At 52.6% G+C, this 13,568-nt stretch overlaps 2 protein-coding genes across 2 annotated transcripts in view; one reads left to right on the top strand and one right to left on the bottom strand.

Moving 5' to 3' along the window:
* Positions 1–1,168, top strand: part of Hspg2 (heparan sulfate proteoglycan 2) — a 99,187-nt gene extending 98,019 nt beyond the window's left edge. The window contains exon 99 of the mRNA XM_074079620.1: positions 35–1,168. Within this exon, the coding sequence (XP_073935721.1) occupies positions 35–207 (173 nt within the window). The 3' untranslated portion in view covers positions 208–1,168. The remainder of the gene's footprint in view (positions 1–34) is intronic.
* On the bottom strand, positions 1,162–12,053 carry Ldlrad2 (low density lipoprotein receptor class A domain containing 2). The gene is given in 6 exon segments (XM_074081063.1): positions 1,162–1,570; positions 1,572–1,762; positions 1,887–2,042; positions 5,914–6,045; positions 9,634–10,050; positions 11,898–12,053. Coding segments are annotated over 6 exon segments (1,101 nt in total). The 5' UTR covers positions 11,980–12,053; the 3' UTR covers positions 1,162–1,447.
* Positions 12,054–13,568: the final 1,515 nt, after the last annotated feature.

Genomic DNA, 13,568 nt, shown 5'->3' on the forward strand with positions numbered 1-13,568 from the left:
CCTGGAGCCAATGCCTTCTCGCTCCCATCCACAGGTGGAGCCCCCGACGTGGCTGCATTGACTGGAGGCAGGTTCTCCTCAGGCATCACAGGCTGTATTAAGAACCTGGTGCTGCACTCAGCCAGGCCTGGCGCCCCACCTCCACAACCCCTGGACCTGCAGCACCAGGCCCAGGCAGGGGCCAACACACGCCCCTGCCCCTCATAGACACCTGCCTGCCCCACACGGACTCCCGGGCAGCGCCCAGCCCAACAACGTCAAGTATATTATTATTAATATTATTATGAATTTTTGTAAGAAACTGAGGCAATGCCACGCTTGCTGCTACCGCCCTGGGCTGGACTGGAGGGTGGGCATGCCGCCTCCCACACACATACAACTACACGGGCAAAGCCTAGGCTGATGGGCAGAGCCAGTGGGATAGGCATAGATGGCCTCAGAAGGCCATGTGGACTTGGAGTCAGGCACAGTGGCTGGATGGGTTCAGTACTGCCATCCCCCCACTCCAATGGAACCCCCCAAAGTACAGCTGGGCTGCCCATTGTTGCAGCCAAGGGCAGTCCTCATTCCTGTGAGAGCCAGCCCCAGCTTACCACCTGGTGCCTTGCCAGCTACCTGAAAAAGGGGGCATCACAGTGGCCTTGGCCACCCCCTATACTGGGAAGTCACCAGTGCCCACTGTAAAGGCAGCTCACCCTTCCCCCACCAGCTATGGCCCAGCCCCTCTCCCTTCACCTAGCCAAGGGCCCCCTGCCCCTGGCAGCCTCCCCTTCCACCCAGCCTGCATTCCCACCACCCCCACTCATGGCCCAGGGCCCTGCCCTCAAGGGCTACAAGGGAAGCCCCCACCAATACCCAGAGCTGCTAAGGCAGAGCCCAGCAATGGGGTCCCCGCCACGCCAGGCCACACCATCCCCCCACTTCTCTGGAGGTGAAGGCCCAGGACTTGGGGGAAAGGAGCCAGAAGACCCGTGCTTTGGTGGGGGAAGCCGAGACCCCCCCTGACAGGGTGAGAGGAGGGGAGATGACAGCCCCACCCATCTGGGAACCTGAGGATCCTGGGTGAGCGGCCCCAGCCTGTGGTATGGGGCTACCTGGCCTTGGGTCCTAGAAGGATCCTCCTGTGGTCTTTGTCTTGATTTTTCTTAATAAACGGTGCTATCCCCGCCAGGGGCCTCCTGTGTCTTTGACAAAGGCACCTAAGGGTGGGCTGAAGTAGGGTCGCTAAAATCTAGGAGTGAAGTAAGGCAGCTTTGGTGATCAAACAAGGCCCCAAAACCTGCCTGGGCACGGTGTTCATGCTTTTGCCTGGTCCAGCAGGGTGCCACCCCCACCTCCCCAGCTGCAGGATTGATTTTTATGTGTCCTCTACCTCCTATAACCCTTACCACAACCAGGGATGCAGAACTCAGCCCATTTCCCAGAGGGACAGAAATGAAGCTCAGAGCTAAGTGACCTGGCTGAGGTCAGCCAGGTAACTAAGTTTAGAGCCTACTCCATCTGTTGTTAACCACACCTCTTTAGGGATATCTCCTTGGTGCTGGGAGGCGGGCTGGCTAGGCCACAGCCCTACCAGGGGCAACCCGGGCAGGACACAGATAGCAGATGTTACAGGCTGCACCACATTTGAGGCTGAGGCTAATGGCCCAAGGTTTCCAGACCGGCCGACTGGGGGAGCAGCAGCACCAAAGGAGGCCCATGAGGAGGCCAGCGGAGGCCAGGAGCAGTGAGGAGGCCAGCGCCATCCCCCGGAACTGAGACTCTGCAGGAGGAAAGAGTCCACTCAGCCTCATCCTGGGCCTGCTGCCCCGACCCCATCTCCTGGACAGGGACAAGTATGATTTCAGTGAAAGAGTAGGAGCAAGTTGTCACTAAGAGCCATCTACCTTCCAAATTCTGTTGGGCAGTGTCCCAGCCTGCTGGGAGACTCCTCTGAGCTGCTGTCTGGAGAGAGCCAGTAGTCTCCAGAGTTGGGGAGGGAGTCAGGGGCTCAGAGGTGTCGTCATCTGTGCTCCCCGTCTGATTGGGCAGTGGAGAGGGACCTGCAGTAGGCAGCATCAGAAACACAGAGCTCCTCTCTGAGTCTCTGTGTTTCATTCAGTCCACACAAGACCTCTCTGAGTTTGTCACTATAGTATTTCCATTTTGCACATAAGGGAAGTAAGGCACAGAGAGGTTGAATCTCTCACCAAAGTCACACAGCTGGAAGTGAGGAGAGGACATAAGTTCACCAGTCTAGCTTCAGATCCTGGGGTTTATAACGGAGCTGCTTCACAGGAAAGGGGTTGGACACACACATGTTGACCATTTTCTGTGCACCAAGCACCATGCTGGGTGCTGGACCTTTACTGACAGTATTTTCCATTTGTAACAAGTCTGCAAGCTTAGGCTTACCCCTGTTTCACAGATAAAGAAACTGAGGCACAGAGGGGTTGCACTTCTGCTTATTTGACTCATTTCTCCAGCATGTACCATACTCAGTACATGGCTTTACGAACTGGGCCAAATAGACAAAAATGTCCTTGCAACCGGCAGTTTGTGTGGGGAGACGCAATGCACATTCTGTATGTACAGTGGGGCAGGTGCCATGGAAAAAAATGAAGCAGGGGAAGGGAGCAGGCATGATGGCTGGGGTGCTATTTTTGTAATTGTAGGAAAACACATAATTGTTTTCCTCACCATTTGAGCCACTTTAAAGCGCACAGTTCAGTGGCGTAAGTCCACTTCCACTGTCATGCGACCATCGGTCTCATCCAGCTCGAATTCTGTTCATCTTCTCTTACATCCAGTAAACACCCCGCCACTGCCCCAAGCCCCTGGCGACCATAGCTCTGCTTCTGACTTGATGAGCCTGGCCACTCTAGGTTCCTCAATTCAGTGCAGTCATGCAGTATTTGTCCTTTTGTGCATGACTGGTTTCACTTAGTACTGACTGATCCACAGCAGGCATCAGAACATTTTTTTTTTTTAGTGGGATGGGATGCGAACTCAGGGCTTCATGCTTGCAAAGCGGGAGCTGTACCTTTTTTTTTTTTTTTTTTTTTTTTTTTTTTGCAGTAATGGGGCTTGAACTCAGGGCCTTCCCCTTAAGCCACTCCACTGGTCCAATTTTTTGAGATAGGGTCTCTCGAACTATTTGCCCTGGCTGGCCTCAAACCACAATCCTCCTGATCTCTGCCTCCTGAGTAGCTAGCATTACAGGCATGAGCCACCAGTGCCCAGCAAGATCTACCACTTGAGCCACACAAACTGTTTATCCAGGCTTGCCTCAAACCTCGATCCTCCATCACTCAGCCTCCCAAGTAGCCAGGATTACAGGCATGAGCCACTGGTGCCTAGCTAGAATGTCCATCCTTTGTAAGGGTGACTAATACTCCGTCCTATAAACAGACCACATTTCATTTATGCATTCATCTGTTGCTGGTCACGGGGTTGCCACATTTGCAAGAGTGAGAGGTAAGCAGACACCTGAGGAGGCCCTTCCACTCCAGGAGGCAAATGACTGCGCAGGTCTCTAAAGAAGAGCCTTCCAGGTGGCAAAGGAGCTAGTGCAAAGGCTGGAGCGTGGGAGGTGTTGTGCGTGGTGGGTGTGGGGTAGAGGGGGGGCATTGCAGAGGGGCTGAGGGCATATGAGAGGAGCAGGGCCCAGTGTGGAGGGGCAGGGCCTTGCAGAGGGGTAGGATTCACACAGGGAGGCAAGACAGGTGAGAGGGGAAGAACCAGGTCATGCCAAGGGTGTGGGCTTCTGGGAGGCCTTGCTTTAGCCAAGCGAGAGGAGGAAACAGCCGAGGAGGGGTTTGAGTGCAGGAGTGACATGGTCTGATTTATGTTTAAAACACTCTAACGTAGGGAAGCATAACTTCCTACTCAAGCATGGGCTGCACCTAGTGACCCCAAAGAGTACAGCACGGAGAAATGAGGCGGAGAGTACCTATGGAGAAATCTGACAAACATGACCTCAGCTGGGTCAAGGTCAGCATCATCGATGGTCCTCATGTCTGTGGTATAACTCTGACCTGATGTGATAAAAAGAGCAACTTGCCTCTGTGGTCTTCCTCCCACTAACCCGTAACTCCAGTCTGACCATGAGAAAAACACCCACCAAGTTCCAGTGACGGGACAGCCTTACAAAGCATCTGAGCAGGACTGGGCAAAACCGTCAAGGTCATCAGAACAGGGAGCTGCTGAGTAAGTGGCAGAGCAAGAGGAGCCTAAGAGAAGTAACAAGTAACTGTTACATGGGTCCTGAGACAGGAAGAATATTAGGTTAAAAAAAACCTAGGGAACTCAGAATAGATGATGGACTTTAATTAATAACTGGGTCAGTACTGTTCCATTAACCAAAACAAATGCCTCGTGTGAATGAAGATAGTAACCATAGACGAAACTGAGTGTCAGGATGTGAGAAATGTCTGAACTACCTTCTCAATTTTCTGTAAATCTAAAACTGCTGGAGCTGGGTGCAATGGATTATGTCTAATCCCAGCTACTTGGGAGGCAGAGATGGTGAGGTTTGCAGTCCAACACCAGCCCGGGCAAAAAATCAGTGAGATCCCCCCATTTCAAGCAATAGCTGGGCATGGAGGTGCACACCTGCCATCCCAGCTACACAGGAAGCACAAATAGGAGGATCAAACTCCAGAACTGTCAGAGAAAAAACATAAGACTCCACCTCCGAAAGAACTAAAGCAAAAAAGGGCTGAGGGTGTGGCTCAAGTAGAGCACCTGCCTAGCAAGCTCAAGTCCCTGAGTTCAAACCCCAGTGCCACCAAAAAAATAAGCTGCTCTAAAAAAATTAACTTTATTAAGGAGAAAAGAAAAATAAGGCTCCTGTGGGCTTCTATGGAAGACTGTGCTGTAGGAGATGGGTATTAGAAAGATCAGCTCTGGCCCAGGGTTACAAGTAAGAAAGGTGTAAAGGGTGACTGGATGGTTGGGGCTGGAGTAAGTGGACCATGAAGTTGCCACTGCAGCTGCCCTGGTGGGGACAGCATGAGGTCAGGGCCCATGAACCAGGAGTGCAGTCAGGGGCAAGTTAAAGTCATGCCACCTGATACTCACGAGGACATGTGCAGCGAGGAGGAGGAATGTGTCTGGAACTCAAACATGAGTTAGCTGGGGATAAGATATAAGTAAGACAGCAGAGGACTGAGCCCAGATAGAAGAGATGGGACACAGGAACTGGGCCTCAGGGCCCAAAGTACAAAGTTTTAGGCAAATACCCAGAAACCTACAAAGAAGCCTGAAAAGTGACAAAGAGAGGTAAGTGTGGGGTCCTGGGAAGTGGGTTTCACTTCAGCTTTTTTGCAATGAACAACCTATGCAACCATCCATGGCAGCCCTGACTCACATCTCCAGATCCCCAGAAAGGTTATCCCTGGGTGTTCTGTTCTGGTTCCCAATGTCCACAGAGGTCATTCCTTCTCGTGTCACTCTGACTTTATGACCTTGAGCAAGTCATCTCTTTTCTAGACCTCAGTTTCTCCATCTGTAAAAGGTGGGACTGGATTGGTGGTTTTTGTTTTGTCTTGAGGGTGGTACTGGGGCCCTCAGACATCAATCAGCCAGGGCCGAGGCCCCCAGACCCAGTTAAACAAAGCATTTCTCCTTCTGATGTCCTAGGCCCCTGGGCCAGATCCTACTTAGGGAGTTGCCTCCACTGAACCATCTCTCAGGTGCTCCCGAGCTGTCTACCACTTGAGCTCCACCTCCAGTCCTGAACCAGCTCTCAGGAACAGCCTTCCAGTCCCGCCTGCTCAGGCCCTGGGCCTCGGTGGACTGTGACTCCCACTCCTGCCCCTTGCACCCCTCCTGCTGTGCTTCCTCCCCTGAGCCCTGTGCTGGGAGAAGGGAGTAGGGGCCTGGCTTTCCTCCTAGCTGTTCGGCAGGGTCCAGGGCACAACTCTCACTTACCTCTGCAGTTGGCTGGTGGCCAGGGGCTCTGGTCACTGCTGTCGCCACAGTTGTCCATGCCCCAGCGATCACACACCAAGTTCAGAGGGATGCACCTGCCATTCCGACAGCGGAAGTAGGTGCCACAAGGCCCTGGGGTGGGAAGGAGAAGCCTGGGGTGAGGATCCTCAATCAGATCCTGCTAACTATAGAAGCATGGCCTAAAGGGGTGGATGACCATGGTCATGGATGATGAGGATGATGACAACAGTGATGGCGAACATGCTGATGACAGTGGCCGTGAGGGTGATGGTGGCATGATGGCTAAAACTGTCAAGTTCTTCTGTGCCAGGCATGGTTCTAAACATTTTACCTCCTGTTCGCGTAGTCTTTATGACAACTCTATGAAGTAAATACTGTTATTAACCCTATTTTATATAAAAAGACTGAAGCATGGGCTGGCCAAGTGGCTCAAGAGGTAAGAAGCCTGCCTTGCAAGTGTGAGGCCCTGAGTTCAAACCCCAGTGCTGCCAAAAAGAAAAAGAAAAAGAAAAAAAAAAAAGACATAGAAAAAAATCTACCATGATTATAGCCAGGCGCTGGAGGCTCATGCCTGTAATCCCAGCTACTCAAGAGGCAGACATCAGGAGGATGATGGTTTGAAGCCAGCCCAGGCACATGGTTTGTGAGACTCTATCTTAAAAAAACCCATCACCAAAAAGGGCTGGGCTGGTGAAGTGGCTCAAGTGGTAGAGTGCCTGCCTAGCAAGTGTGAAGCCCTGAGTTCAAACCTCAGTGCCACCACAAAAAAAAAAACAAAACAAAAAACCGAAACACAAGGTTAGGTGCCCAGGGCCACATAGCTTGTATCAGCTGGAAGCCCACTGGTCTGCAGTCCATGCTCATAAATAAACAGGGCAGCACACAGTGGTTTGATGTGGGTCTGTGCGTGTGCATGTGTGTGTGCATGCGTGTGTCCATCCATGAATCTGAGCACTACCAACTAACCCTTGCTCCTTGCCCTTCCGCCTGCCATCAACTCCATCTGAATTCTCCTCCCTGGAGGCCTGCATGGCTCATTCCCTTCAGATCTCCACTCTGTGTTGCCTTCTCCATCTTCCCACCCCCCGAACAGCATGCCACCTTCCCCAGTGTCCTATCCCCTTTAGAGTGGGGGGTTCTCTGCGGCACTTACACCTCCACAGAATAGAGTCCTGATTCTTTGTTTATAGCCTCTCTCCCCCATCAGAAGTTCGGCTTTGAGAGTGCAGGGACCTCTCTTTTGTTTACTGCTGTATCCCCAAAACCTAGGAGCACAGGGTGCCTAGCAGATGCTCAGCTAAGTTCATTAATGAATGACTGTACACACAGATGAGATAATGATACAACTCAGTGCACAGGGTCTGGCAGACAGGTTGGCTAACCCAGGATCCCATGCTGTGGACAAAAGCTAGCTCACATGGGACTGACCACAACATGGCTCAGCTGTGGCCATGGGACTCAGGCCTGGCCAGTCAGAACATTCAAGTTCCCGGCCACAGGAATGGACACATGACACATAGGACTAACAGACTGAGCGCCTTTGCTAGAGCTGTGGGAGAAGAAGCCTTTTCACTATGTCACGCTGTGTGGGCTTGGAGCTTCAGGGTCATTTTGCTGTAACATAAAATGAGGAGCTGCCTGAGGTGGAAACCAAACAGACCAACACAGTGCAAAGACAGAGAAAGAGAACAGGCCTGGGGCCCAGGTGACATTGCTTGAACTCCTGGATCCAGCTATACCTGAACCAGCATCTTCATATCCCAGTTACTAGAGCCTCCCCGAATTCTCCTTTGGCTTCCCCAAAACTTGAGTTTGGTTTCTTTTGTTTACAAATGAAAGTGAATGAGCTCAAGAAGGTGCACAGGTGGAAGAGTGGAGTCTTTGAGAGAGAAAATCCACAGTAGCGTGGTGAAGTATGAGAAGTCAGACTGTGAGCCAATGTAGTGAGTCAGGCAGGGGTGCCTGTAGGTGTGAGTAATTGAGACTGTGGCCGGAGGACATGAAAAGGGCAATTCGTCATTCTGATGACAAAACCAATCAGGAAGCCAGAGACCTCGTAGGGTTAGGCCACTGCCACCTTCTATTAAGAGTCAATCCTGCTACACACAGAGCAGCTGCAATGTTCCTAGCCTCCTAGCTGAGAGCAGGAGGGCAAAGCCACAGAAAGGAAGGGAGGGAGAAAGAGAAAGGAAGAGAGGCAGAGAGGGAGGGAGGCAGGCCATGGTTTTTTGATCAGCTAGCGAGAGCTGTTTGAAAAACAACATAATAGGAGCGGTGGCGAGCTATAGCCTCCAGGACAGGGAAGGGGGACCCGAGAACCTGAGTCATGGCCCCGTGGCATGTTGTAAATTGCTTCTCCTAAAGCCCAGAGACTCTACCAGGGAAGGGAGTCTAAAATCCACAATTCAGGCCCTGCACAATTCTGGGGAGGAAGGAAGGCAAGGCTTGGCTAGGGAGAGTAACAAGACAGCAGTAGGAGAGGGCAGTTCTGACCAGCTCCACGGTGAGGAGCTGTCCAGGGCCTGGCGTGTCAAGGTCAGGGAGCCTGTGTTGGGCCTCCAAGGCCCCCATGTCCTTGCCAAGGAGTGCTCACCATCCTGTGCAATTCTCTAGTCTAAATGTTTGGCCAAAAATGTCACTCAAGTTCCCTGTAGTTCTGGAATCCTTGGGGCTTTGGGAGCTCACCTGCTCACCACTGGTAGATGGCTTCTTTTGGAATGTCACCAAATGTCCCAGGGAACCTGCTGGGGCTCAAGCCTTGACCTGGGTTGGAGATGCAGGACATAGTCCAGCATGAAAGCCAAGCGGCTGTCCTCACGAGCAGGAGGCCTTGGGCACTAGCTGCCTATGTCCCCACGTACAGATGGGAGGAGAAAGTGCTGCAGGCAGAGCTGCTGTAAGGTCCAGGTGCATGGGGCCAAAGGCAAAGCTTAAGAAACGGGTCAGTTTCAGGTCCAAGAGGTCCCTGTCCGTGCTTCACTGGGTTCCCCCTGCCCCCACCTACTTGGAATTGAACCTAGGACCTTGAGCATGCTAGAAAGTGCTCTACCACTCCCACCATGCCTGCTCCTCCCAACAATGCCCTTTTGTTTGCATTTGGTTTTGATAACTTTGTGGGTGCCAACTCTAACCTGGAACTCATGATCTTCCTGCCTCTGCTTCTTGGGATTATAGGCAGACACCACCATGCCCAGCTCTGGCCTTCTCGTTCTGCAAACCTCTAGCCAGTGTGTAAACATGAATGTGTGAGTTGTGTGTAAGCATGCAAGGTGGCAGCTGGTTCATGAAGTGTGTGTGATGTGGACTGTGTGGGTGTCTGTGGTGTGAGGAGTGTGACGGGTGGGTATGCGTGGGTATGTGTGGGAGGTGTGACTGTGCAAGGTGTGTGAGTTTTGGTGTGACCTGTGAGTGCAAATGCTAGTGTGAGGCCTATGGGAGCTGGGGGGGGGGGTGTGCGTGGGTGGGTGTGCCCGGGGCTGGGAGGACAGCAGTCTGGTACACGCTTCCGTGGAACCCAGATCTGTAGGACTGGCTCTTCGGGTCTAGAACCTCCCTTACTGTGTCACCGCCCCCTCACCCCTGCCATCGTCCTTCCCTGTTAGGAATGCAGCCCTCCACTTTCCTGTGCCCACGGTGGTGTCCCTTCCCCGCCCCCGCCCCCATTGTGGCCCCATCCTGGCCTTCAGACCACACACCCACCCAGCCGGAAAGAAGTGACTTCTCCCACGAAGTCCACTCGGGGCTGGCGGCCTCTGGTGACCAGGCGCAGGCCTAGGAAGGGTCCGGAGGATGTGACCGGGGCGGGGATGGTCAGGCCGCAGAGCGGAGCCCCCAGGGGACGGGGCGCCCCCGGCGGGCCCTCGTAGAACTGCAGGAAGGAGCCGGGGGCGCAGGGCTGGGCGGGCGGCGCGGAGGAGGAGGCGTTGGCGGGCTCCAGGCTGTAGACCAGGAAGAAGCGGAACTGGAAGCGGATCCTGTCGCCTGGGGCTGCCGCCCGCGCCCACAGCCCGCAGTCCGTGTCCGGAGTCACGAAGTAGAAGCTGCGCGAGGCGGCGTGGGAGCGCAGCAGCAGCGCGTCCCCGCGCCACGTCCCGCCGCACGCGGCCACCAGCTCGGCTGCACGACAAGCACGCGCCGGGTCACCCGCTCTGAGCCTCAGTTTCCTCGTCGGTAAAAGGGGGGTGATTAAACAAGCTCAGGATTGTTAAGGGGATTAAGTGAATTAATTCAAAAGCCCTCGGATGTTGAAGAATTTTCCAGATTTTTAGACGGACAGATAACAAGCACAATAAATGATGCGCCCGCTGCAAGGGGAAGCCGCAGGTGACACAGCCTCCAGAGAGGTGTGCCAGCACTGACCCCAGGTCCAGCAACTGAAGGGAGGGCAATAAGCAGGCCAGGGTGGAGCCCTGTGGGGAAGCCATGTCTGGCACCAGCCAGGCCCTGGGCTCCGTCCCCGACACCCAAAAAAGAGATGACCTCCTCCCAGTCTAGTTGCTAATAAATAAGAGCAAACTGGGGCTGGCAGAGAGGCTCAAGTGGCGGAGCGCCTCCCAAGCAACCATGAGGCCCTGAGTTCAAACCCCAGACCACCAAAAAAAAAAAAGAAAGAAGTTTCTTTTCAGAGCATGTCCAGGACTGCAGGATTGTGGACACAGCCACGTACGGGGCTTCCCACAGTGCTCCACGTTTCATGCATGTTAGCCAAGTGACAGAGACCCTCTACTTTTCATGCAAGGATGGGGTGGACACCTTTGGGTGCTTGCCCACCTAACAGCCATTCCCTGCTTCTTGCTAAAGATTTGGGGATTGGTATGTGACCTGTTTGTGGCTAATGAGACTTAAGGAGAGGTCTGCTGAGAGTTCTTGGAGAATGATTTTCTACCCTGATCAAAAAAAAGATGGAGAGCTATGTAATGAGGATCCCCCTTTTCTTCCTGCTTCTGAAAGCTTTTGACTGACAGTGTGATGTCTGGAGCTGCAGCAGCTATTTTGCAAGGTCAAGGTCATGATATGGTTGAGCTGCTGAATTAACCATCTCTGGAATCACCTGCAGCCACTCTTCTTAGGTAAGATAATAAATGTTCTATGGTTTAAGCCCCATGTACTTGGATGTATGTTTCTTACAGCACAAAATACCCTCATTGCTCCAGGGTTGTTGTGAGAATGAAGTGAGATGGCACATAAGTGCTCACCTCTGGTTTTTGTTAAGGACAGACAGAGGAGGAGGTGAGTTTTCTGGTGCAAGGCAGGGGCACCAGTGGGTACTTGAGGACCAGTCAGGATAATCCTTCACTGGGGCCAAGAATGCAGAAGCATTTTTCCATATTTGTGCAGGTCTACTAAAGCCAGAGCCTACCCTGGAGGTGCAGGGATGGGGGTGGCACCTAGAGTAGACTGGGCACCTGTAATGTGCCAGGCACTGTCACAGCGTCATGCACAGTCTGTCTCATGTTCTCAATGATCATCATCCCTCATCCCTGGGGGTCGAGGGCCTATTTATAATTCTCTTTTTACTGTAGTTTTTTCTTTTCCTCTGCAGGGCTGGGGATGGAGCCCACTTTGCAGTCTTGCAAATCTGAGCCAGCTTGCTCTGCAGCTGAGCTCCACCTCCCAGCTCCTTTACTGAAGAAGACTTAGTTGAAACTGATGTTGGGGTAGAAATAGAGGAAGTGGCAGAGTGAGTGTCTGAACATCGGTTGTCTGATTCCAAAGCCCACACAGTTTGCATTTCCAGACTGGAGGGCTGCCCTGCCCACCCCTAGACCCAGGTGACCTGGTTCTGGATGCTCTGAAGCTCTCACTTTCTAGAAAGGTTTCAGGTGGATTTCGGGGTACCAAGTAAAACTAGGCCCAGGGTTTCTCAGCCTCCCCACGCAAGGGGTCCCAGCCCATCAGGGAGAGTGCTGATTGGGGAAGCAGTCTGGGGGAGGGGACACATCTTGGGGTGCCAACATACTCACCTGTATCCACGGCAGATGTGGTCAGGGCAGCCATCCCCAGCAGGAGCAGCCTTAGAGGCAGCTGCAGGAGACAAGCTGCCATCCAGGCTCCACTGTGCCCAGCACCAGGGCGGACCTGCAGAATCTCTAGTTTGGGGTCTTGGGAGACTGGGTATGGGGGCCTGGCCAGCTAGCAGAGAAGCAGACCCAAGGAGCAGGGGAGGCAAGCTCACCACTCTTCTGGTCTCTCCCCTCCCAGGTCCTCCTTTGGGACAGAATTGTGTCTAGGGTTGCCATGGAGATTTGGGGCCAGGGCTGGAGAAGGCAGAGAGGATGTGTGCTCACCCCCTCCCTACAGGGACCAGGAAGCTCAGATCCGGTTTAGCCACAAGGCTTTTAGGACAGGGACTCCCGCTGCTGCCTTCCTAGGTATGTGCATCTCAGGCACTGAGCTGAAAGAAGGCCTGCCTGGGACGTCAAAGGAACCTCTCTGAGGGCCTGGAGAAGCAGCAAGTGGTGACACAGGGGACCAGGAGTCCACTCAATTACCAACCAAGTGCTCCCGCGCCAGGGCTTTTGCACTTCTGGATCCTCTGCCTGAGTGCTCTCCTCCCACAGCTGACTGTGGAAGGCTTTGTCCAGGCCCTTAGGTCATGTGTCCCCTCCTCAGGCCCCTCTTCCCTGACCACCTGTCAATCTGAATGAATGCTTTCCCTCCTGTCCTTCCTGTCACTCAGTCACATCTCCCAGAATTTATCATCTTGGAGAGCTCTTTAGAGTAAATTTTTTTATGGTGTGGGAATGAAACCCAGGACCTCTTACCACTGAGCCACATCTCCAACCCCTCTGGAATTATTTTGCTTCTTTCTTTTTTTTTTTTTTTTTTTGTGGTTCTGGAGTTTGAACTCAGGGTCTACACCTTGAGCCACTCTACCAGCCTTTTTTTGTTAAGGGTTCTTTCAAGATAGGATCTCAAGAACTATTTGCCCGAGCTGGCTTTGAACCATGGTCCTCCTGATCTCTGCCTCCTGAGTAGCTAGGATTACAGGCGTGAGCCACCAGCACCAGGCTTGTTTATTTCGTATATGTATTGTCCAGTGGTCCCACTAAGATTCCATGCTGTGAGGGTCTGGGTGACTTCTGAACCCTGTATCATTGCAGTTCATGGCACAGAGCAGGCAGCCAGGGAAGAACGAGAGAATGTGTGCCATTGAGCAAATGCTCCCTCTCTGTGTTTCTCACTGTGCAGAAACTACTGGAGGGCTGGAGATGTGGCTCCAGAGGTAGAGCACCTGCTTTGTGAGTTTGAAGCTGAGTTTAAACCCCAGTCCCACCAAAAAAAACCCCAAAAACCAAAAAACCAAAACTACTGGAGAGCTTGGATACCAGTTCTTAGTGAAAGAGTTAGTTTTTTTTTTTCCTAAAAGTATCTTACATAGAACTTTAATATATAAACTGATATTTTTCAGGCTGGGAGCATGACTCAAGAGACCTTATCTTGAAAAAAACCGTCACAAAAAAGGGGTGGTGGAGTGGCTCAAGGTGTAGGCCCTGTGTTCAAACCCCACCCAGTACTGCCCCCCAAAAAAAGTATAAATTCACTTTTCAAATATCATTAAACCTCTATTGCAGGCATTAGAGAAATTTCACAGTAAGGGATAAATGAGTAAAATGTATGATATGTTGACTACT

The sequence above is a fragment of the Castor canadensis genome, chromosome 7 (genome assembly GCF_047511655.1).
Source record: "Castor canadensis chromosome 7, mCasCan1.hap1v2, whole genome shotgun sequence".
Taxonomy (NCBI): domain Eukaryota; kingdom Metazoa; phylum Chordata; class Mammalia; order Rodentia; family Castoridae; genus Castor; species Castor canadensis.